Below are 26,629 nucleotides of genomic sequence, written 5' to 3'. Positions count from 1 at the left end.
GCTGAAATTTGGTGTTATTTGTAGGTCCCGATTTTAAAAACCAGCAATGCCAACTCAGCCTTTTATCTTTCAGAGCTGAATTACTAAGGACAGAACTGTGGTATATAACACAGAATACACATTTATTAATATAATTTACAGTTTAACCAATAGTAAGAGGAGAGATCAAAATAGTAAAAATAGACCCAAACCCATCAGCAAAACATTTGTAAGAAAGTTAAGTAGATGGGGGTGACTTTGGATTTCCTTGCACTCACTTAGAAGTCAACACTTAATTTGGTGTATGTAAACAAATAATGTGGTGCACATAACAAGATGGATATTCCATATAACCATTAATACAGCCTTATGGCATACGCAAAAATTAATAATCCAGTCTTCGGTCATTGTACTTGATCTTTGACCTTATAATTGCTTTATTCCAAATAGCCTTGTTTTGTGATGTCACTGACCATGTCATGAGTGATGTAATATGTGACGTCATCAGCAGTGCATTGCAGGCGCGCCAGTTATAGTTAGCTGAACTAACTATAACGGGGGAATTTCAATGGTTTTGTATGAGTGAAATGTCCAACTAACTATAACATGTGTGAAACCTATGTTTTTTTCAGTGAATTTCAAAGGTTTTTAAAATGCTAATTCCGAACTATAACGTGGCTGAAACCGATGGTTTTTTCAGTAAATTTCTAAGGTTTTTTAAATGCTAATTCCTAACTATAACGTGGCTGAAACCTATGGTTTTTTCCAGTGAATTTCAAAGGTTTTGTAAATGATAATTTTTAAATGTATTAATTGTTATATTTTTTTATACTGATTTACTACATTGTTTTAAAGTATTTATTTTTAGATATTTTATTTTTTTAATTACATTACATATTTTTAATATAAATTTAAAAAAAATAAAAAAAATATTGAAATTGTAATATTTATTTTTTTATTTTAGATTTTTTTAATTTATATATATTTTATATATCAGGCAATGATATCCTATGGAAGGAAATTCAAGTTACTGGTAAGTACGGTTAAAATTACTTTTCAGGATCAGTACTGGGCTGAAAGATGCAGCACTGAGGTCTCTCCTGATAACAGGTGAGCAACTCCGAATTCGTAGTTCGGCTGATTTTAGAGGAATTTTTTTAGGTTCCAAAACTCCACAAGAATTTCCAAGTGAAACCAGTCAATGTTAGCCTATGGAAGGAAATTCAAGTTACTGTAAGTATGGTTAGAATTACTTTTCAAGATCAGTAGTGGGCTGAAAGATGCAGCACTGAGGTCTCTCCTGATAACAGGTGAGTAAATCGGAATTCGTAGTTCGGCTGATTTTAGAGGAATATTTGTATGTTTCAAAAATAGACACTTAGAAACTTTTCTGGTGAAAACCACACAATAGATTCCTAAGGAAGGAAATACAAGTTACTGGTAAGTCCGCTTAGATTTACTTTTCAGGGTCCGTACTGGGCTCAAAGATGCAGCACTGACGTCCCAGGTGAGTAAATCGGAATTCGTAGTTCGGCTGATTTTAGAGGAATATTTTGCTTAATAGTGAAGGAAGGGGGCGGGGCCTGAGGTGACATGTGTGCAAACACGCCATGTAGTGCGTTTTAAGTTTGGGAATTAATTCCTCTTTATTCCTGAGGTCCCCTGTGGGCCAACTAGCCCACCAGGTACTCCAGTATGCGCAGCTCTGTGGCACTTACTGGAGGTACCTGTTGGGCTAGTTGGCCCCTAGGGGACCTCTGGATTGAAGAGGAATGAATTCCCCAACTTAAAATGTGCCACAGGGCATGTTTGCACACATATCACCTCAAACCCCGCCCCTTACCTTCACCACTGCGCAAACGTGCCCCGTAGCGCGTTCTAAGTTGGGGGATTAAGTCCCTTTTCATACTGGGCTCCCTGGGGCCAACTAGCCCACCAGGAACCTCCAGTATGCGCCAGGGGGCTGCATTGCAGAGAGGTGTAAAAAGGGGCGTGGCCTCATTACACCTCTCTGCAATGCAGCCCCCTGGCGCTTTTCCAGAGTGGGAACTAAATCCCCTTGAATACTGGGGGTCCCTGGGGGCCAACTAGCCCACCAGGAACCTCCAGTATGCGCCAGGGGGCTGCGTTGCAGAGAGGTGTAAAAAGGGGAGTGGCCTCATTACACCTCTCTGCAACGCAGCCCCCTGGCGTGTTTCCAGAGGGGGAAGCCCCCTTATGTGTTTCTAGAGGGGGAACTAAATCCCCTTGAATACTGGGGTCCCTGGGGACCAACTAGCCCACCAGAAACCTCCAGTATGCGCCAGGGGGCTGCGTTGCAGAGAGGTGTAATGAGGCCACGCCCCTTTTTACACCTCTCTGCAACGCAGCCCCCTGGCGCATATTGGAGGTTAATGGTGCGCTACTTGGACCCCAGGGACACCCAGTATTCAAAGGGGATTACTTCTCCCTCTGCAAACACGCCAGGGGGCACGTTTGCAGAGTGGTGCAGGGAGGGGGCGTGGCCTCCTCCCCAACCCGTTTTTTTTGTTTACTTTTAAGAAGGGGGGATGTGTAGCCCCCCTTCTTTTTCTTTTTTTGGGCCCAGGGGACTCCATCCCTTAGGGCCTGACCCTCAAAAATTATTATTATTTTTTTTTTAACTGGAAGGTGGCCGCGTGGCCCCCCTCCCGTGGCTAATCCAGGCCTCAGGGGCCCCATCCCCCGGGGCATGGCGCTTTTAAAAAAAAAAATTAAGGAGGGGCGTTGCATAGCCCCCCTCCTCAGGCCACTTAAGGCCCCGGGGACCCCATGCCCCGGGGCCGGCCTGCATCCTTTTTTTTTTTTTTAAATGTTTTATTTATTATTTGGGGAAGGGGGACGCATGGCCCCCCTCCCGGGCCACTTCAGGCCCCGGGGACCCCATCCCGGGGCCTGGCCCTCTCCGTTGGGGACTGGGGGGGGGGGTCCCCAAGCACCCCACAGTCCCTGCCGGCTCCCCACATCCTGCGGGAGCTGGCATTGCTTTTCTGCTTGGGGAGCAGCTAACATGCTGCTCCCCAAGCAGAAAAGCAATCCTCTTTGCCTCTTTGGTTTTTGAAAGAGATGGCAGGTTTCCTGCTCTCTCTTTCAAAAACCAAAGCAGTTTGCTATGGTAGGGCAGGAGCCGTGAGGCTCCCTCCCTACCATAGCAAACAGCAGTGTCCCGGGGTAGGCAACCCGGGACACTGCAGGAGCCGGCCCTGGGGGGTGGCGGTCCCCAGGGCCATCAAGGGCTCCAGGAGGGGGGCCGCGCGGCCCCCCTTCCAACAATTAAAAGCCCCGGGTGGTGGTCCCCTATTTTGAATATTAGTGCCCCGGGGAGGTGGCGGTCCGCGGGGCGTGTGGGGGGGCTTATATATATATATATATATATATATACAGTGAATGTATAGATATATTCACTGCAAAACCAAAGGTTACCGGGACATTATGGTTAGGTTCTCATAGTTATACTTATGTTAAGCATCTAAAACTCATGGCTCAAAGTTACTTAACAGCATGAATTATAGTTTCTTCAGATAAATATAACTATAAGCATAATAATAACTGCCAAATTTCTATGGCTTTGAGTGGATAAAATGTGAACCTAACTACGATGTCCCTGTAACCTTTGTTTTTTCAGTGAATTTCTATGGTTTATTTTACATAAAGTAACATAATTACTATGCGTTAATACAACCACAGCCGTGCACGACCTTCGGCCCATGGCCAAACCACCCACATAGACCCAACCCCACACAGCGCATGGGTATGTATTGTGAGTTTTTTCTTTCCACTGGGCTTCGGATCCACAAGTACCCGTGGGATCGGCAAAGGATCTGTGTCTCTAGATATACAAATGTGCATTTTTTTAGCAAATCAAAAACTACTGAACACTGCAGGAATCATAATCCGTGGTTCCAGTGGGGTCCAAGGAAAGGGGTTTCAGTTCATCCCCCTGGAATACAGGACCATCGCCTAAGGCACAAAGAGCCACAACATTAGAGAACCCCTGTTACCGTCCCTCAGGGCCATCCTATCTTGTCTGTTGGGTCCAGGGTTAAAGGTACACCATCAGTGTTGCAATGTATCACTGTGGCAGCCAGAGTACATGATGAGTGCATCCAGTCTGATTCACTATGCTGAGCCTAGGTATGGGGTCCTGCAAGGCAATGGACCACCCAGCAAATGCAGTGGATCCCGGAAGCTAAATGGATCAGGACACCTAAGCTCACGTTCTGGAGGCAGGGCTCATACTGCGGCTGTCAAATTGGTGGGTGGTCGCTGGGACACAGCCTGGGGGCATGGCACACCAGAAGATATCAATTATGACAGAATTTCCCTGGAGACTCCCAGACACCTACAGGACCAGTCTGCTGACAACTGTTTCAGTGATCAGATAATGGTAAGAGTGCCCCTTGAAGGGAGCAATAGATATTCCACATCGTTGTGGGAGTATGTGTGGAGCACCAGTGTCTTACATCTCTCTAGGCTCTGCCAGACCCCCCATTCTCAGAGTTTCCTAACAATCTAATAAACTGATAATGGAATGTGGACTGATGTTTCAAGATTCAGTTATCTCTCCAATTCCATGGACCAAGTGTGTTAAAAGTAAGCTTTCGGACAATAATGTAAGGTTCTCAACTATCAAAAGTGGGCACAGCTTGGGCTGACTCTAAATCCAAAACATCTGGCTCGGTCAGAGCAGTGATTTGAGTTTGCATGTTAAGGTTTTAGACCACCCTGACACTAAAGAAATTTAGCAACACTACAATTATGAGATCCATATTGTCAGCATTACTTTTTTAAATTTCCCAAAAAGGCAGCATGACCCAAGCTATGATTTTAAATGTGTATGTTCAGCAGAAAAAACTGTACATTGAAGAAAGTAAACAGTAGTACAACTTTCACCGCAGATGTGCCATAAGACAGAATGACCAAGGTATGGGTATAAATTAGTCCGATCAACACAGAAAAACTATACACTGTACAAAAGGAGCAGTAGCAGAACTTCTATGACACTCCACAAGATGATGTACCTTGCTTTTAAGAAATCATGAGACCCCCATGATCACTTAGACCCATCTGTTCCAGGAAGGTGAGGTAGGCTGTAATATATTACATCGCCTTCCCTAATTGGAGTTATGGCCACCGTAACAACAACTTATCAGTGAAAGTGAAAGTCGGAAGAGACATTAATCATGGTATTTTTGAGCCCTGTACTTAGACCAAAGACAATCAACTATTGTTGATGCCACAACAGTCGCTCTTCTAAAAGACCACACCTAAAGCCTAATGCACTTACAATATATTGTAATGTATCTTTTACTGGCATCATTTGCACACTTTATTTACTCTGGAACTCAATGCCTGAATGCTACATGACTAACACGTAAATTCTTTTGGCAAGTTGGTCATGTAAATGTTCTGTAAGTCGCTGTTCAGTGCCCAGAGCACCAGTTTGTTCCAAGAAGCTCCACGAGGCCTGCCAGAATCCTGCATACTCTGCGCAACCTCTTCTCATCTTTTTTTCTGAAGTTTAAGCTATATCTGTAGTTAAACTATGTTAAACTGTGGCTATAAAACAAGCTGACTCACTGCAAAAATCTTTCAGACACAAAAATGTATGTTGCCTTTTCTATCACTGCCACGTTGGCATTTTTTGGTTAGAGAATAGTGAAATACTTCCGAGCAAAACTGCCGCTGATCAGCCAGAGTTTTGCAAGAGCAAATTGTCTTCATTATGAGTGGTCAGTTAATTATGACCACATTGGACTAATGAGATCCACAAGAATAATGCTGATCTTTTGACTTCCACGCGGAGGTTCAGCAGCCGGAATCTTTAGGTGAAACTCCATCACAAAATTGAGAAATAACTCAACAATCAGACCCAGAACTATTGTGTCCCCTGTAATTCCTCATTTGTAAGAGTAACCTAAGCATTTCAACTGCAATTCTGTTAGTGACACCACTTCACTTCGGGGTTTACTGATACACCTGATATCAGTAACTGACTGGTTTCTCAGACCTTGAGGTCTATGAGAATGGGAAGTCAAAATGGTGTTCAGGATTCCATGAGGTTTGCCGGTAGCCCTAGCTCACCTTACCCCTCAACCACCCACCCACCCAAAAAAGACCTCTGGCTTTCCAGAACAGCATAGAGGAGGATACCAAAGAACAAGGGAAAAGGAAGCAAAATCACACAGAAGCAGGCCCAAGTGGACTGAGTAGAAGAACAGTAATGTCTTTCGGGAGGGCCAGATGCAATCATTTTCCGAATCTCCTATTGACTTGAAGGCATCATGGCCGCCTATCTGTGCTGTTGTATCAATCCACGGGAAGTGGGTGCAGATTGTGCACCTGGACGAGGAATAACAGCCACAAACACAGATCTACTTTGCTTACAGGCTATAAGATCTTACATTTTAAGATTTACACACTTGATCTGTGGTACCGAATACTGCATGTTGTCAGTGTAAGTAGAACATACATTTTGGAGCTTAATTATAAGAAGGATACTTAATGCTGCTACTCAGAAATCTGTATTGGGCTATCTACAGAGTTGGTCAAATGCATTTATAGCAAGAGGCTTATTTACCAATTACATCACTAAGTTTGCACGATAAAGTCCTCATAGCTACATTCACTGTAGAGGGGAAAGGACGTACTCACAATTTCACTTTCCTGATGCCTCAGGACTTTTGTTAAAAAAAAAATCTCTCAAGCATCTTATATAATGCTAAAAGAAATAGGGTCCGCACATCAATTAAAATTGCAAGTTGAGGACGTTGACTTGAAACTTTGTGATCACATTTGTGTTTCTTTTGCATCTGGCATTGTCCTTAAGGCTATAGACTTGGAATGGTAAGATCAGAGACTGCCTATTCCTACAATGATGGGAAGAAACATTGTCCAGGGCACTTGCAGTATGGCCCATTTATTTGTTGCAAGGCTGTATTGCTAAACTTAATCAACGTCTTTAGACCCACATTGACCATTTAAAGATGGCACAAGCTTTTCAAGTTTTAGCACGATATGTCATTATCAAGAACTGGTTTTCTCTTGCTTTTTTGTAAATGTATATTCATTTTGTACCGTTGAGCTTTCAGATTTTTTTGTTCCTTTAATGCAATTTTTTTTATTTTAATAACATTTGATGTAAATAATACCAGTGCACTGTATATAGGCATGTGCCAGTGCAGCAGGCACCGTGCATCTTCTGGTCAGTCGACTTGGTAGTTGACTGGCTCTTTCTCCTTCACTTTACGTTGTGCATTCTAAAATTGAACATGCGCTTCACTGCCTGGTTCTTAATCTTGTCCCACAGTGTTTCTGGCTCCAGTGCACCAATCTATGCACCTATGTGTAAGAATAATTTTCTAAGGAGCTGCATACCATTGCCACAATAATCCAGATGGATTGCTTCTGTATTGTAGTAGCATTCATACAGTGCTTCTTAGCTCTATGAGACGATAAGGCACACTGGCGGATGGGCAGCATGACAAACCACAGGACAGTGTTTTTGGGCAGGATGTTAAACTACAGTGTGGCCTGTGTTAGAAAATGTTGGTGTGTCTGTGATTAATCAGATTGGTTCACTTAACCTGATTTAGGTAAGAGTCTAGCGGAGGGAAGTTGAGATAGGGATAGAACACATGATGTTTACAGTGGTTCATAGTTGTGTCTGGTTAAAAAGGTGTGATGCTTGTGAGCTGGGGCATGTGGAAAGTGTTTTAGTGTTGTGCGGGGTGGAGTAGAGGAATGCACTTCTCATGTTGTTGCGACTGTGTCGCTGCACTTACAATTGGAATAAATCACTTTTAGAGGCCAGGTGATCTGGCACTCCTTTCGGGGTAATGACTGGCACACACAGTGGCTGTATCTCATGTGGATGTACTAGGCTGGCTGTGGTTGTTCACTAGTCCCAAGACCATCCTTTGTATCAACTGCAGCAAAGAGGGTTGTTGAGCGTGGAACCTGTCCACTCCCCTTTCCGATTCAATCCATAAGACGTACACCCCTTCTTCGGGTTTCTGATAGGCTGCCCCGGGACACCAAAGGTGGCCACCTACGAGGGCGGCCACCCTTAGTGCCATAGGATGGCACAGACCCTGAGCGGTCTAGTGGTTGGGGGACCAGTGGTCCCCCCGTGATGTCACTTCCTGTTCTTGGGGGAGGGGATGAAGGGCTATATAGCCCAGGGGGCGAGGGTCAAGCGCCCTCTTTGTTCCTGATGCAGCGGCGAGTTGACCCTCGCCCCCACCCCCAGGCTGATCCTGCATCGCGGAACTAGTGACTGCCCGGCGTTTTCCCTCCCATCCGCTTACCCTGCTCTTGGGCAGATCGGGGGAGTGTTTGTTGCTACTAATGACTTGTCTTTGTGTTGCAGGCGGAGTTACAGGGCGATCCAATACAGGAAGGTACAGAAGGGTACCCTCTACAGGAGCACCGGAAGGGTGCGTGAGCGAATTATCCCCCAGGGAGATCCACGGTGGATCCTGGAGGACCGACGGCGCCCCGTTAGTCCTTCGGGCGGTTGTGTACCTGAGCAACCGGGGGTTGCCAACGCTCCGCCCCCCGAGGGGGAGGGGTGTGAGTAATGGGCGGACGAGAGGTTCGCCGGGGGAGGGGTTAGACCTTCCCCCCAAAAACTGACAAAGCCCCTACGGTTAACACCGCGGGGGTTATGGCTCATCAGGTGGGCGGGTCGCGAGAGGCGGCCTGCTCTGGATCACCCGTAAGATAACCCAACATGTTGGAATAATGTTTATGCTAATAAAACTGCAACAACTTTCTCCATCAACTTGTGTTGTGTCGGTTATTGGTGGAGGGGTGTGTTGTATGAAGAAAGGTTTGGGTTTGGGCCGATATTGGCACTAAGGAGGGGAACTTCTGACCAAGGGAAATATATGCAAAGTGTTTTGAGAAAACTACACACCTGGGTTCGTGTTGGTTGGGGTTAAAATCCTTGCTGAACAGGGATTTGTGAATCTTGCGATCACATATCTTGCTAAAAAGGCCATTCCCCCTTACTTTAAAATCTCTTTCAGATTATGTGAGAACTGCACCTGTCAAAGCCCGCAGGGACTGTGTTGTAAGTGGACCCTGTGTAACGCACATTCACAGACTGCATCCTTCAGTCTGGGGGGATCTACACATGAAACTTATAGAGTGGGGATATTTAAGGACTTGGTGTAGTTCTTTCTTTTGCAGCAGTGGGTTGCTGCTGACAGTTGGAGCTAGCGGAACGCATTCCCCTGAACTCATTATTCTATGGTGTTTTAGTGCTGCTGCATGTCTTCAAAACCGGAGTGCTTTGGGAGGAACCGATGAGGGATTGGGAAATTTGTTACTGACAATTTCAGTAGCATAAGGTATCACAGACAGCTCTTCATCATCACAGGCATTCTCCTTATCAAAGTAAGCCCTTTTAAGATAGCTTTATTTGCTAGGTACTTAATACTAATGTGTGGGGGATTCTATTCACAAACTGCATTTTGTAGTGCTTTAGTACTACAAAATACTATTCGCAAACCTACGAGTGCAAATCTCCACCTCTCCTTGCACTCCACCTCTCCTATCTTTTCTGTGGGGACGTCTTTAGCTTCCTATTTAGTATGAGATGTGGGAGGGGCAAGGGGGAGTGGCATGGAAAAAGGAGCATATTTACTACTAAATGGGAGGAGTTTAGGGACGAGTTTGAGGGGTTTTGAGAAGGTTAGGGAGGAGTTTAGGGGTGGATGTGCAGCCACCCACAAAAGAGTAAGCCCATCGCTATTCACAGAAGTTTAAATAAAAAATAAATTCCCATCTGAGGTAAAAATAATTTTTAGGATGCATTAATAATTATTAAAAGTGATGTGTAATATTAATTAGAATAATGTAAGTACATTTATTATATTTTACTAAAGATTATTTTAACAGTAATGTTTAAATTACAAAACGTTATTAAAATATTTTATGATAAAATGAACACACTATTTTTAGATTTTTTAGACATGGAATTATATTTATTTATATTTTTAAAGATTTTAAATAATATGTTTCCTTCGGGGTTTTACTTTTAGTCCCTACCTCTATTATTTTTTCTGAGGGGCTGTTGCAGTGTCAGTGGTTGGCTTTGTATGGTGCTGGACTTGCTACTGTTTTTTGCCAGTGGTAACTTGCATTCAAATTTAGCTCCACCCTCTTTGTCAGTGGGTGCAGACCTATAGGTCTACAATTTTGAGTAACTTTACGCTCAGATTTTGTGAATAGTCACAAGTAGTAAAGTTATTCAAAACATGTAAGAGTTAATTACATGAGTAAATTACACACAAGTGTAATTTACATTTCTGAATAACCTTGTGTGTATCACCTGCAGCTTTTCGGTTTTTGTCTCAGTTATATTATGCTTTGAGCTATGTAAACCAAATGGGGGAAAACAAGATAATATTATCACTATTGGATATCTGAGTGATGCACTTGTCAGACGTATATAAGATAGTTCCTTTACATCATTTCGGATGCACTGGTAGCCTATAGCCTGCTGGGAGCAGACTACCAAGGTACACTGGCTTTGCTTTGCAGACACCAGGTATGCCTTCTTTATTTTGTGTGTGTATTTTCCCTCTGAGGTAAATCAACATAGTTACGATATTGTGTTTAAGAAATGAAGGTGTAATTTTCCTGAAAATAGATAAGACAGTAGCATTTCAGAACGTCATTGGTAGTAGGCAGTCATATTCCGTATGTGCTGGTCTTATAGATTTACTATCTGGAACATGTATGTACATGTCAGAAGCACAAAATGTCAGTGTGGTTAGGCGTCTTACTGGCTGATAGTTGTGATGGCTGTGGGTTTTCCAATCATTACCCAATATATCTCTGTGTCTGCAGGCTACGTGCAGGCTAGTATTTCTGTGGTTATCCTCTGTGGCAGATGTACACATGTGCCATCATTCTCCTGCCATTCCTTAGCCAACTTAGGATTCGTGATTCTTCTTTGAGCAAAGCTTTGTAGGTTGCTATGCTGGAAGAGAAGTCATTTCTTCTTCAGGTCATTGGTACGGCTGTGGCATCCTGACATATTCTGGTGCACTGCATGCATGCTGCAGGGCTTCCTGGGACGTTCTGTCTGTGTCTCCCTCTTCTAGGTGGATCTAATCGTTGAGTCCGGGAGATTGGATTAACTTCCACCTGCTGAATGCTTTTAGTGCTGCCCTAGGTTGTCCGCTATTTTAAGTTACCTTCTCTTGCAGACGGGTATTGTCAAAGGTTCAAAATATGGGTATCCCATTGATATTCCTTTGCAGCAGTTTCATTGCTAGTAATTCCAAACATTCACTTCTTTTTTTCAGTTGGGCACTGCACTGTGGGAAACAACCTTTACAACGCAACTTTTACAACGCACTACCATTACAACGAAATTTTTAAAACGCCACATTCATTACATCGCATGCCATTACAACGCATGACACTACAATGCATGACACTACAACGCATACCACTACAACGCATGTCATTACAACGCATACCATTACAACGCATAACATTACAACGCATAGTACCCTTACACTATCCGACTACTGTTGAACCCCTGGAGTTAGAATATTAATTTTTACCCCTACACTATCCAACACTTACCCTACTGTTGCATCCCCCTGGAGTTAGAATTGTAATTTTTACCCCTACACTATCCAATACTTACCATATATGCAATGTAATGTTATGCGTTGTAATGGTATGCGTTGTAAAGGTAGTTTGCGTTGTAATGGAATGCGTTGTAAAGGTAGTTTTTAAGAATTCGTTGTAATGGCATGCGTTGTAATGGAATACGTTGTAATGGATGTTGCGTTGTAAAAAATGCGTTGTAAAAGTATGCGTTGTAACGTCATACATCCCTGCACTGCTGTTCCGACATAGTTGGTGCATAACTTATAAACTTGGAAGCCATGTGATATTTGTCCACTTTAGAAGTAAGCATACAGAAAATCAAACCTCCATAGGTCATGACCATACGTGACTCCTCTATGTTATAAAGTATCCATCACATGGGTATGGGTACCTTCCTGCCACGTTGGACCTCAGGTCGGTCGTCTTACATCCTCACCACCAACAAAACACAAATATCTCCCCCTACCTTTCCTCCCTTCTTGCCCTACCTTTGCCCAGCCCTTTTCTTGGTTTCTGGTTTCTTGCTTTATGAGCATCTAACCAACAGGCTGACTACACTGAGAAGGACTGGGAGCATCTAGGTGTACTGATAGCTCCCTGACTTCAATATACAGCAAGAGAAGAATGTATTGTAGCCAACACAAGGCTCCAACTGATACTCATAAATGAAGATTTCTATCGTCAACGAGCACTCCACAAGGCCCGGATTTTTACCTGTATTGTGGGGTCCAGCACCTTTCGGGACTTTCCCTCTGTCACCCCGGCGATCAATTTAGAGACCAGGGTTTTCGACGTGGGATGTTATGTGGGTAACTTCAATGTACTTCTCGATACTAATGTATAAACATTTGTGCTCTTTTTCTATTCTTTTTTGATACTCTAATAACATGTTTGGATTTAAAAAAAGAAATAAGCTCTTATGGCATTTAATAGTTATTCACTAGACTTTTAGGTGATTTTGCCATACAAGCCTCAACATCCTTGTGGCCAAAGGAGTTGCCAAAGAATAATTTTCATCCTACCAGTCTGTTCTCCGGACTTAGGAACTCATGCCAGGGCCTGGTATGTTGGACCATTGCCACCTTGCCCTTTGTAAGCTTAACAAACAGAGTAGAGAAGATCGTCCAGGTATCTAGCAGCTTCACTTTCTTTGGATTCAAACATTGAGTACGTTATCACATACAAAACGTAAGTACTTACAATATTTTACTTGTAACTTTAAGCTGATCAACTTCAAACAGTCGATCTTACCAAAAAAACTCTATTTTGGTTTTCTATTTAATAATCTTGATCCATTTCTGAACAGTATCTACAGACAACACATTCGCCTTCGGCATTCAGAACCTGGAGGAGTCGACAATGTGGTAGAGTGTGTACATAAGCGGGTAACCGCATTTTAAGTGGAAACTGATATCCTTCAGACGAAATGAGGAGGAGCTCAATTATTCATAAACTGAACAGCAGTGAGGCATATCTCTATTTGGCACTGGCAGATGTCATAACCATAGGATAATTTCCCTTACAAGATGTACCCTGGCCAATGGTATGGTGGGGGAATACCTGTAGTATACTTAATAATGAAGGTGTAGTATATCGGTGGACAGATTCTGCCAGTGCAGTAGTGAATTCAATTTATGGATAGCTGTGGAGGCTAAGAGAGGTAACACCAACACTTGTAGGTGCTGCTGTATTAGCTCTTAAAGTAAGCGCATCATATAATATTTTGGGTCAGACTTGACAGAAGGAATCAAGTAAAGTTAGAGAATATGGCATATGGATGAGATTTATTCTCGACATTAAAAACAGAGACACACTATGTTTCCTTTTAGGATTCAGGGGCATGACCTAATGCCTACCTCCCTACTGCTTTAAAAGACTGATTGAATACCACGTACACCAGAGTGTACATGGGTTAAGCAGTTCTATTTCAGAGACCAACAGATTCTAATGGAAAGGAGTGTTTGGAGTAACAATCTGCTACCACTCTCTTGCTGGAACTTCATAACAATCTCTACCTTCAAGAATAGTTTTAACTATTTTGTTCTAGATGGGTTTTATAATCCATGTACCTAATTTATAAAAGTGTTTTTTGTCATATGTCAAGAAATGGGCCTAGATTGACTGTACTACTGTCCGAGGGCATTTTGTCAGTTCTATTGATTTCCTTTTCTGCATGATGTCTAAACAGAGTTAGATTTGCCACCACCAAATGGCAGTGAACAGCACAGTTTGCAACATGTGAGACACCTTACGCCAATCCTAACTGTCCGTCAGGATCATTCTGAATGTTGGAATTTGCAGGTTCACGCCCACAATGAAGAAACATCAAATCACAAGGACCAGAAGGTAAGGCGGGCTGCCTAAAGATGCAGGCATGGCTGAAAATTGGAACAAGACATAAAGTCAGTAGATCGCTATGTGGATTGCCCATTCTCTGGTTAGTGGCAAATTAGTGATTGGGTGTCATTAGAACTGTACCATCGTTGCATTCAGAGGGTGTGTATACCACATGTGTGCAAATGGTAGGGGGATGGCTATAAAAAAAATGGGGTTTAGCCTTGCCTGCAAGACTTACAACATAGAAACTCAGTTCCCAGAACTGTTAGGTGGCCCCAAGCAGCCCTGTCGATGTTGCCAAGTCCATGTGTGACCATCCATCCAGTAGTTTTCTTTTTTGTTGCATTTTGTGACTTGTAGTCTTGTTTATTCTATTTTGAAACCAAGACTACAAGTCCCACAATGCAAAGAAAAAACCAGGACTAGAGCAGCCAGTCATGTACCTGGGAAACCTAGCAGCTGTGCCCACTAGCCATTACCACCAGAGGGGCACTATCAGGAAAATGCGCAATTTGTAGGCGAGTTCTCATGTGGATGGCAGGTGTGAGTAGCACCTTCACTGCTGGTCTTTCTTTGCATTCTGGCTCTTACTGCCTTACTGTCCCCGCTCTAGCAGCAGGGTTAAAAGTACCAAAATGTAAACGACAAAAAAGACTGGACGACAGTACTCACACCTGACTTTATGCCTGATTTAAGGGATCCCCGGGCGAGCGGTGCATGTGGCCTGTGCAGTCAAAGCCATATTTCCCAGAGTACATTTAATTTGAGTAATATGCCGTGGCTTTTTTGTTGTGGAATAATTTTTCCTGCACGGTACTGGTAAAAAGCTGTGTACTTGCCTACTTTACTGTTTTTTTAATATTTTCTGGTAAAAACAGGATCTATATATAAATACATAACACGCCATTTTTACACAAGCAGACCCTTCCACCTATTGTGCATGTATGCAGCATCAAGATGAGCGTTCAACGAATTAGCAACATGTCAAATACTCCATTTACCTGGCTCACATTTCATGCAGCATCTTCCAAGGTGCTCGTACTGCTTCACCGGGTCACAGGTGTGCGTGATCTGCAGAGAAAATCGTGGGAGCAAAGCAAACACAAAAAATGATAAGATTTCACAACAGGGGCTTTCCTTCACAATCCAACCTTCTGCAAAATCAGTTCAGCGTGTCGGAGAATCCAGTCAGCGTTTAGCACTGACGGTGCGAAGAGCTATCTTGGCCCAAAATCAAAGGAACATTTATTACAAGAAGCATTTCCACAAGACCGCTGTGAACTCCCCAGTTTGCACGGATCTGACACAGGAACGTTTGAAGTCCCGTTCAACAAAAACAGGTTAAGCAATGTGACCTGTGAGGTGCTGTTTTTACCTTTGCCCCAGTCATGCAGGCCTTCTTCAGGAGTCCTACGTTTAACAGGCTGGAGCACAGATAAGTGGCTGAATAGGCAAGATGAGAATATCTCGTTGCACAAAGGTCGTCCGACACTTTATTAATTGTGAGAAGGCTAGGCTAGCTGGCCACAACTTGCCTGGCATTGCCAACTTAAGTACAGTGTGAGAGTAACAGGCGAAAACCCTTCGGCACTTTTTTGAATAACTGTGAGACACGTGTAGCTATATTTTACTTGAAAGCCAAGCGCATTCAGTGTGCACAGCTCATCATTAGTCATGTGTCCCTCTCTGAAGAAAGCTTCCTTCCTTCCTCACCCCCCCCACCACCACCACTAAACCCTAGCTTCCCCTTGTTAACATCCTCTGTGGTCTGAAGGTAGAACCCCTGCTTACGTTAGCATTTTGCCTGGCCCAGCCCTGGAGGGCAAACCCTGTAGCCCCAACTTGGCCACCTCTCTCTTCCACCCTTTATCAGAGGCAGGGAGTGTTGCCAAAAACTCTGTGTATTTTATGGATTATTTGGGTAATTGCAAGAAAATGACGACAGGTAAACAGTATCTCATCTCCACCTATAAACACGTGTGCTAATCAACTTAAGTTGCATGTGAGGTGAAACAAAGTCTAGACTTCACCAATGTTAAAGATTCATGAAGACACGCTTGGTTGTTAAATTGAAAAACACATTTTTGGGGGGAGAAAAAGGAAAAGATTAAATGTAAATGTATGTGGAAATGTAAATGTATGTATACTTGTAAAGCGCACTATCACCTTTCAGGCATCCTGGCGCTGTATACCGCTGTGGAACCCTTCCTGGCTTTCCCTGTGAGATGCCCCCTACTGAGCACCCCCAAGGTGAAGCCAGGCATCCTAGCGCTTTTGAGGCCGTTGTGGAGATTAAGCAAGCTATTGCCCAGAGTTGCAGAGTGGGACCCATGATTAGAGTAGGCACCGAGGCTTGAATTATCGAGTCCGTGGACATTGAGCCCAAGACCCTGCCGCGTCGGGAATTGAACCCTGGTCCCGGGCCAGACCTCTGCCTCAGGGTCTGCCGCTCTAATCGGTGAGCCACACTTCTCCAAAACATTGCAATAGAGTTGCAATGTTTTGTTGTATGTGGTATTCGTGGAGGTTTCTTAGTCAATCAGCATTTGTAGAGCACGGCACTGTCACCCCAGGGAGTATCTGGGTGCTGGGGTGTGAGGTCTCCGTTGAAAAGCCAGGGCTTGAGGAAACTGCGGTAAGGGGGAAGAAACAAGCAGGAAAAGCAAAACAGACGGCAGAAAAACAAGCGAGCTGAAAAGGCAATACTGAGGACAGACACATGAGCAGAAAAGGCAAAACAGATGGCAGACAAACGAGCAGAAGGCAAAACAGAGCAGAAGAGGGCAAAACAGAGGGCAGAAAAACATGCAAGAAAGGCAAACCAGGGGGAGGAGAAAAAAAAGGCCCACGCAGCCCCAGCAGTGCGGGGGAGGTCTCTAGCTCCAAGGGGCCCCCTCGGCACTACACTGTGGCCGGAGAGCTCCTGATTGAGCCTGGAGGGGGCCCCTCTAAGTACGGTGCAGGGAGGCCCCCTCGCTTTTCGTTACGCCAGTGGGCAAAACGGAAGGTAGGAAAACGACCAGAAAAAGGCAAAACAGAGGGAAGAAAAAAGAGCAAAATGGCAAAACAGAGGGCACAAAATGCAAAACAGAGCAGGAGAAGCAAAGCAGGGAGCAAAAAAAACGAGCAGAAAAGGCAAAATGGAGTGCAGTAAAACGAGCAGAAAGGCAAAACAGAGGGCAGAAGAAAGAGCAGAAATGGCAAAATAGAGCAGAAGGGGGCAAAACCGAGGGCATGAAATCGAGCAGAAAAAGGCAAAACAGAGGGCAAATAAAACAGGCAGAAAAGGCACAAACAGAGGGCAGCAGAGGTATGAGGACTGCGGACAAGCTGGACAGAACTGTTGCAGGAGGAGCTGGCACAACCTGCTCAGTATTATTTCCTCACAAAAAAACTGACGAAAAGAAACAGTGTGAGCCATTGTTAAGGGGGGGACAACTTGCTTTCCATTAATTCCATCTAAAGTGGGGGGTTGTACAGTACAAAAGTAATAAAAAGTTACTGAGCCCCACCTTTTTTAATGTTTATATGGAACCCCTGGCAGAGTTCGTACAAGAGTTCAACATATCAATGACTTTGTACGCTGATGATACCCAATTAGTGATATCATTAGACCCAAAACACAGCAGAGATGGGGAGAAGCTGTCTCCCTGCTTGATAAAAGTCAAAGAGTGGATGACAAAAAGCTGTTTAAAACTAAATGGGGAAAAATTATACTTTGGGAACAAATTAACACCCAGCCCCATTTTAGCCTGGCCAGATAGCTTAGGTAAGATACCCAAGCCAACAGATACAATCAAAAGCCTAGGTTTCTGGTTGGAACCCGATCTCTCTATGTGGACACAAGCTACAAAGTTAGCTGCAATCTGTTTTGGCCTTCTAAGAAGTATTAGGAAAATCTTGGATAGAGTACCAACCCACTTAAGGAAGATAGTGATCCATCCTCCAGTCACCTCCCGACTGGACTATGGAATCTCTCTATTCCTTGGTGCACCCAAAGATGTTACACGAAAGCTGCAGACCGTGCAGAATGCAGCGTTTAGGCCACTCGGTAACCGGTAAAAAAACATCTAGCAAATTTGCACTGGCTCCCGATAGAGGCAAGAATAAAATTTAAAACGCTAATTATCACATACAGAGCACGTCATGATAAAGGACCAGAGAAGATCAAGACGCTTATCTCCCCATATATACCACACAGACAGCTGCAGTCTAGTACAGCAGACCGTCTAACACACACAAAGGTCAAAAGAGAAAGATGGGGGGTAGAGCTTTTTCACATCTAACTCCTAAACTCTGGAACTCTATTCCATCAGAATGAAGAAAACTAGACAATAAACTGCAATTTCGGAAGCAAATAAAAACATGGCTGTTCAAGCAATATCTTTGAACCACCTACAGGACTCTTGTAACTAATCATGCAGAGTTGGGAAGCCTTAAGGCAGCCATGCGCTTTACAAATCCGCCATAATGATTTGTGCACTATTAACCACCAGCAAGGTGAGTCTTTGATGTACTATGTGTCAGTGCATCCTAGAGTGAGTGGAGGTAAATGGTCGTCATCCTGGAGTTCCAGACCTTGCAAGTGTGTTTCTAAAGTGTTAGACTGGAATTTCGGTCTGTCTGCCACTACCAGATGTGCTAGCTAGAAAGGACTCGTGTGTGGGTCTTTGTCTGGCCCTGTGGGTCGTGATGGGGGGGAAATAAAACACACACTAACTACTTAAAGCTGGCCCATCTGACAGTGCCAGACTGCCTGAAAATCCAGTCCAATACTGATTTGAGTGTAACACAAGAAAGAGGAACAGTGTGCAGTTGCTGACCAGGTTTTAACACTGTCAGAATGTTCAACATTGTGGTGCTGTTGTAGTTGTGGTAGTGAGGGTTAACGCAGCGAGAACGCCAGGACCAACAAAATGGTAAAAATGTCAGTTCTCAACAACGCACATCCTCCAACAAAATGAAAAATAAATGCAGGAAGGGTGCAAAGTAGAAGTGTAAAAATAGTATTGTAGAAGGCGCTCAGACACGTATTTTGTTGGTAGTGACCTATTCTCTGTGTCTCAGCCTTTAGTGTTGTTTGGGTTATAGGAAATTGTAAGGGTGCATAAAGAAAGGTATGGGTGCATGTTGTGTTTTGATTGACTAGCAGGCATGGGAACATGCTGATAGGGCACAACAAATTGTTGCAAAAAAGAAGAAACGTAGAAAGGGAGTGTTGGCTTGTTTCGTATTAGGTATTCAAGATCCTTTTCTTGCTGGACATGTTAAACTCCTATCATGTCGTTATGTTGAGGTTTCCTGCCATTCCCTAATGTCTATAGTCGAATATCACTAGAGTGAGCTGGGTCCCAGCAGCTTATTCAGGAAGACATGAAGATGCTGTTGCCAAAGAAGCCCAGAACTTACTTTCCTTAGGAGTTATAGATAAATTCTTTCAAGCCCACGATGTAGATACGCGTCATGAGTTCCTATGCACAGAACGCAGTGCTGTTTAGAAATTTTAAAGCCCATGCTGATTACGCTGGACTCCTCTGATTGTTTACCGTGGAACTCTCTTGATAGGGATTAACTCCCCTCAACAACATCATCCATTTTGTCATTGCACTCTTTACAGATTGTCCAGAATAATGCCTACCATCAAGCAGGAAGGGTTTCATACAAACATACACCACCGTTCAAGGTACTGACTCTCACATTCAAAGCAATCCACAGCCGAAACATTACCTCCAAGTCTCATGCTACCCCCACCCCTCTTACTATGCTCTCCAGCCTTCCCTTCTCGACTGTACAGGCGCTCGCAGCCCTTCGTCTTTCAGATCTATTCAGCAGCATAGACCTGTGCTGTGGAACACCAACATCACCAACATGGAATCCCTTCATCCCACCTGGGATTTAAAGAAATGTCAATGCCCAACCTTTTCCCAATTTGTGAACCCAGGGTCATAGAAATCTTTTCCCTCCACCTAATGCATTGGTTCTTCTTCCGCCCTGCCCATAGAACCTTGAAGCCAAAGTCTCCTAACAGCTCAAATCATCGCAAACACAATATATGTGATTAATATATGTATTGTACTATTTGGATTTGTTTCCCACCACTCACCCATCACATAAACTTTATATAACCATCTCATATGTAATTCTGCTGTACTGTAGCACGGGGAACCAGAACCCTTCTAGTACAGGGGCTAACTAACCTTAACAAATAAACAATTAAATGACAATAAAAGGCTCTCTAGTCGGCCTCTCACAGGTCTGTGCTGCTAAACAGCGGAGGATATTTTGGACTCTTGAAGGGGCATATCTAAGGAGGTTTACAGCAGCTCTTCCATTTCTCTGGTCTTCCTGTTGATTTGAATGCAAGAGGGAGCGACAGCTGCCTGTAAAGAGTAGGCGGAAACAGGCCTAATCAAGAGCTGTAGTTCTGTTCAGCAAATTGTCCATTTCACATGTACATAATGCTTATTCAGTCTTTTAATCACTGCCTCAAGAAAGCTGTAAACTAAATGCAGTCATTTGGTAGCAGTGGCACTAAATAAATATTTAAATAAATAAATAACTATAAATGTATACTGGGCAGCATTTATCAATGACTTGGCTTCTTGGTGCCATGTGCCTAACAAGCCAGCATGATCCATTCAGCAGAGGTTCTCCACTAAAGGATTTAGTTTAGTGTGGGTTGTTGCTTTTGAGTGTATGGGTTATCTTCATACATGTGTTCCCTAAGGGGGTTGGGTGACCTGTTCCTTTCATCCTAACCCATATGAATGTGAAGTGTGTAGTGGGCTCTCTCCTCTCTGTGATTTTGGAAATTTGGTTCTTGAAGCCCTCAGCATAATCAACCATCGCAATGCTGTTGTGTAGGGGCAATGGAACTCACAGCCTGTCAAATGATCTAGGTGTTTAAGTCTTTTTAATGCACTCTTTATGAATCATCTATTTCTTTTCAGGGTGTACAATTTGTGGTCTATGTTCTAAGGTAAACATTCCGCTGGTTCTTGTTTCTTTGTTTCCTTGAACTTGAAACAGGTTTTTTCCTTTCTTGCACTGTTTCTGACATTGATGTCCGCAACGTCCCTTTGTAGTTGTATCTGGCATTTCCCAGAACAGTACTGCTTTGCGTCACCTTAACCCCTGTACTGGGTGTCTCTCTTCTTCCTTATGTTTCCTGTCCTGACCGATTCAGATCTGAGGATCTCCCTCCACAAGGCCAATGCGCCTGGGCTGCATGTCCATTGAAAGTCCTTGTCTTTGGGGTTCTTTGTCCCAGGAGATAAATGAATGTAGACCGACAGAAAAGATTGAACGATAGACACACACCTATCCCGGGATAGATAAACAGAGCAAGGCATGATTTTGCTGTCTGTACCCATTGAGGGGTAGTTCTTATGTCAGTAAGAGGTCATAGGTGTCAGTGCTTTCTGAGGGAGGAGAGACACAGTTGTGCTGAAATTGAGTTTTACATAACTGTGAGCTCAGCAAAGGAGGGTTATCCAACTGTTGAGGGATGGATGAACGAATGAATGAATAGAGGGAATTTTAAAGCGCACAGCTTCGCCACGAGTGTCCCAGTATACTAGGCAAGTGGCACCTATCTAAGCACGTGACTGATTATTATTTTAACAGGGAGGTTTTCAGTTGCTTACGGAATGCTTTTATGTTTGGCAGGCTTTTGAGGGAAAACGGAGGGTCATTCCAGAGTTTGGCCAACAGTAGCGAGCAGGCTGAGCCGCCCCACATTTTCTTTTTTGTGCGTGGGATGGATAGGAGGTGAGCTGATTATGAACGTGGCACTCTTTGTGGACAGTAGTTGGTCATTCTCTCCAACAGATAGGCGGGACCTGTTTTGTTGAAGGGTGAGTGTGCCACTATTAGTACTTTAAAGATGATCCTATTCTTTACTGGTAACCAGGGTAGCCGTTTACAATAGTGAACAATTGAGGAGTGCTTTGGGAGCTTATATATTAGACTTACGGCCATATTTTTGTGACTTTTGTAATCTATGTATCAGGTAGTCTGGCAGTCCTATATAAAGCACATTAGAATCCGATCCTGGATCTCGGTCTTTTTGGCATCCCAGAGAAGCAGTTTAATGAATTTCCTCAGTATTCGAAAGATCCGGCAAGAATTTTTAACCACGGCTGAGATCTGTGATTTGATGGTTAACTGATTATCCATTATGACCCCTAGTTTTCTCGCTCTGTCATTAGGGTTGGCAGCCAGGCAATGGGATGGCCAGGCCCCTGACCAACCCTGGTGGAGTCCAGTCCAAATAGCAAGACCTCTGTCTTATCTGGGTTGCTTCGTAGAGTATTGCATTTGAGCCAACCCAATACTGCCGTCATGCAGGCTGCAAAGTTTTTCTTAGCCTTATGGTCATTTTTGTTATAAGTTAGCAGCAGTTGGGTGTCATCCGCGTAAGGAGACCACCTGGATGCCGAAGGATTGTATACGGTGTGCAAAAGGAATCGTATACATATTAAAAAGAGTGAGCCTCAGGACTAAGCCTTAGGGAACACCGTATTTGATTGGTTTTGTTTCGGAGCGGAATGGTTTGAGCCAGACTGCCTGTTACCTATATTCTGTTAAAGATTCTAGCTAGGCTAAGGCCTTGCCCTCCACCCCAATAGTCGTGAGGTGGTTTAGCATGATTTCATGTGAGATCGTGTTGAATGCCGCAGAGAGATCTAGTAGGATCAGGGCGGCATTGTGTCGGGCATCTAGTGTGAATTTAAGGGAGTCTGTGATCTCTATCAGTGAGGATTCAGTGCTATGCAGGGAACATGAAGTCAAGAATTTCACCATCTGGATCACCAATGCCGCCGACCTACTCACCTCCATCAAACCAGCCACGCCCGGCAGATCCACCAAACAAGCCAACTGTTACACACCAGAACTCAAGACAATGAAACACAGCTGCAGACAACTGGAGAGAAAATTGTGCACCATCAGAGACCCTGCAGACTGAGCTACCTTCACATCAGCCCTCAATGAATACTACCAATGATTCAAAGACGCCAAAAGGATGCCAAAGCAGACCGAATCTAGGCATGCACCAACCACAACAAGGAACACTTCAGCATAATCAGAGAGTTCTGTCCAACAGCTACCAAGAAAACAATCCCTCCTTCACAGGAACTCTGTAACGCTCTAGCAAACCATTTCCAAACAAGATATCTACCATCTACAGGAACTTTGAGCCCCAAGTCTCTGACCTCCACTGCCTCCTCACTCCAACTAAAGCCTCCCATGACCAGCAACTCACCGCATGGGAACAGCTCACCACACAGCACACCAAAGCCATCATGTACTCCATCCACTCTCAGGCTCCCACGGACCCTTGCTCCCACCGGCTCTTCAACCTAGGAAGTTAGGATATTACCCAACTCACAACCATCCTTAACGCATTCATTGCTACAGTCACCTTCCCCACCACATGGAAACAAGTAGAAGTCAGGCCTCTCCTCAAGAAACTCTCCACCACCAGAGTTAACTCCAGAACCACTGCTCCATCTCGCTACTCCCATTCCCTGCCAAATAACTGGGGAAGGGCATCAACCGCTGCTCACCGAAAACCTGGAGAGAAACAACCTTCTAGATGCCTCCCAATCTGGTTTATGCACCAAACACAGCACCAACACTGCCACCACTGAGGACACTCGCACCATACTCGAAAGGAGAGAATTGGCGGCCCTAATCCTCCTCGACCTCTCTGCCACGTTTGACACCATATCCCACCACACAATCATCAAGAGATTGCACCAGATCAGGATCTAAGGAGATACACTCAGATTCATTGCATCATTCCTCACGAGACGAAGTCAGAGAAGCCACCTACCTCCCTTCAGCTCGGAACCCAAGAGCACCATCTGCGGCGTCGCTCAAGGTTTACCCCTCAGCCCCACCCTATCCAACAACTACATGACTCCTCTAGCCAACATCATCAGAACCCATAATCTCAGCATCATAGCCTATGCCGAAAATACCCAGCTCATCCTCTCAGCCTCAGCATACCCCACCACCACTAAGACCAAGTCCCACAACTGCATGAAGAATGTCGCTAACTGGATGAATGCCAACTCTCTGAAGCTCAACACAGACATAACTGAAGTGCTTATCTTTGGCAACCACCCCACCCCCTGCAACGACACCTGGTGGCCAGCCAAACTCTGACCCACTCCAACAACCCACGCCTAAAACCTCATCATCATCCTGGACAGCAAACTCACCATGAAATACAGATCAACGCGAAGAATTTTCAAATGGCTCCCCCTCAGCATGAGAAAAACAGTCACACAAGCCGTAGTCACCAGCCGACTGGACTACGGCAACCCACTGTATGCAGGAACCACCACTGAACTCATGGGAAGACTCCAGACGATACAGAACTCAGTAGCCAGACTCATCCTCAACCTGGCCTTACGGCTCCTCAGCCAGAAAAGAAGCCAATTCAAGATACAGACACATGCCTACAAAACACTCAACAACCAAAGACCAGCATACATGAACCACCACCCAAACATCCATCAACCATCCAGAGACCTTTGCTCCACCTCCACCTCCCTCGCCCTCACACAGACGCCACGTATCTGATGTAGCCACGGTGAAGGCCGTTCCTTCTTTCCTTCTTCTACCTTGCAGCCAAGTCCTGGAACGGCCTCCACCTCTGAACATCACCCTCGCTGGCAGATTCAAGTAAGAGACTCAAGACCTGGCTTCTTGACTGAGCCCAGCAACATAAAGCCTGGCTACTCTCATGGGTGACAAGCTGTGCTTTGCAAATATTGATTGATTGATTAACAAATTGTATATTACATTCTTCTCTGAGAGAATATGTTAGGATATTTTATATGAATCTTAAATGTATTTTTTCATAAGAGAATTTACAGAATGCAGACTAGTTTTCTTTCTATTTCATCAATCAAGGTAGGGGAGATAGAAATGATGATCCATTCAGTTTCCAGGCTATATATAAAAAATCAATAGGAGAATGGATCACTTGGGACTACAGCACCAGGGTTTTTGATTGTGGATGACCTTCATAAAAAACCCTCATACACGCACGTAAGCGATGTGGTGGTATATCTTGGTTCTCCACCAATTAACGTGGCGTGGGTGCATCATCATAAGGTTTCTCTAGTTATATGCGACCCCGCCCGGAGGTAACCACTGGCTATGTAGTAGTGTCCAGAAATAGTGCTCTCAAAAATGATAGTGAGTTTAGAAATCCTTGGATCATCAAAACAAAACTACTTTATTTAAAAATTGTGATTTAAAAAAAAAAATTTGTGCAGAAACCCTATGATGATGCACCCACGCCACGTTAATTAGTGGAGAACCAAGATATACCACCACATCGCTTACGTGCGTGCATGAGGGTTTTTTATGAAGGTCATCCACAATCAAAACCCCTGGTGCTTTAGTCTCAAGTGATCCATTCTCATCATTTCTTTCTAGACTTAGACCATGTACCATTGCAGTGTACTCTTAAACGGCAACCCTGGCTACTGCATTTAGATAAACATATATTCTACTTTAATAACTTCCTAGATAATAAAAAACATATACTTCTCTCCCTCTTGTTAACGAAATTCCTTTGTTCTTCAGAGTTGAGAAGGAAGGAAAGTAAGTGGAAAGAGTCATGCTATTGCCAGCCAGGAGGCACGTATGTCTGTGGAACCTTTTAAGGAAAATACAACAGTTCCCAGTCCACGCAATACAAATCCTCTCTAAAGTGCACAAGTTGAATAGTTATGTTAGTACTGTATAGTTCTGATTTAGGCCACTCATATGGGTCCACTTTTTTTCCAGGATAGAGGCCACAGGAGAAAAGTTACAATGGGTGATATACATTCTGGAAGCTGCCATTTGACATCACGTACAGCCTGGTCTGTATATGAGGGAGTGTTCTCACCATCTCTGTTTGATCGCTATCTCTTGAATTCTCAAATATGCTCAACTACAGTTACTGTCCAACTATGGTGTGAGGTTAGTCCGCTCTTTTGCATTCTTCATTCACAGCCCTTCTCTGGGACTGGCTTTGCGTTGGAAATAATGGGCATTTGAAATTAACTCAACTGTAGGATTATGGGTGCCAGATCGTTATTACCTGTATAAATCACAAACGTCACTGTGCGTCGTGCATTGTGATGCCTATTCTTATCCAATGGCATGACTGGGCCTTTCAACCACCAGCACTTTTACCACCAATCATTCTTTAAGGCGGCCATTTTGTAAAATGAAGTAGTTCAAATGTTTCACACTCGAGTTTTCTACTACCACGAGAACCCGAAGCAGCCTGAGTGCCTGAGCAACAAACATCATACCATCATCATTCCGTTTCAAACCTACATGACCTCTTCTCAGATACCCCAACTAAATGCATAGCAATAGCTTCCCCTAGCTGTTTGAGGTAGCAATTGGTAAGCAATAATGTGCAAAAAAATAAATAAATAAATAAATAAATAATAATGTGCTAACAGTAGCGTCCTTAAGTGGACTCTGTTAGTAAAACATGAATGGCAGGCTTGAGGGAAGGGATGAGATGGGCCGTGCTTGAAACGGAAATATAAAATTGCGGGTACTAACAACCCTGAAGTATCTGATTACTGCGAGAAGTGACAGTGCTCTCCCCTCAAAAGTATTGCACCCCGGCTGA

The 26,629-nt window shown here is 44.0% G+C and overlaps 1 protein-coding gene across 1 annotated transcript in view; it reads right to left on the bottom strand.

Annotated features, from left to right (window-relative positions):
* The window catches only part of TNFRSF11A (TNF receptor superfamily member 11a), a 295,953-nt gene that overhangs the window by 208,611 nt on the left and 60,713 nt on the right, over positions 1-26,629 (bottom strand). Inside the window, exon 2 of the mRNA XM_078687767.1 lies at positions 14,973-15,042. Coding sequence (XP_078543893.1) covers positions 14,973-15,042 — 70 coding nt within the window. The remainder of the gene's footprint in view (positions 1-14,972; positions 15,043-26,629) is intronic.

The sequence above is a fragment of the Lissotriton helveticus genome, chromosome 4_1 (assembly GCF_964261635.1).
Source record: "Lissotriton helveticus chromosome 4_1, aLisHel1.1, whole genome shotgun sequence".
Classification (NCBI taxonomy): Eukaryota; Metazoa; Chordata; class Amphibia; order Caudata; family Salamandridae; genus Lissotriton; species Lissotriton helveticus.
The sequence above is the reverse complement of the archived record's forward strand: the minus strand, read 5'-3'. Positions and strand labels throughout refer to the sequence as shown.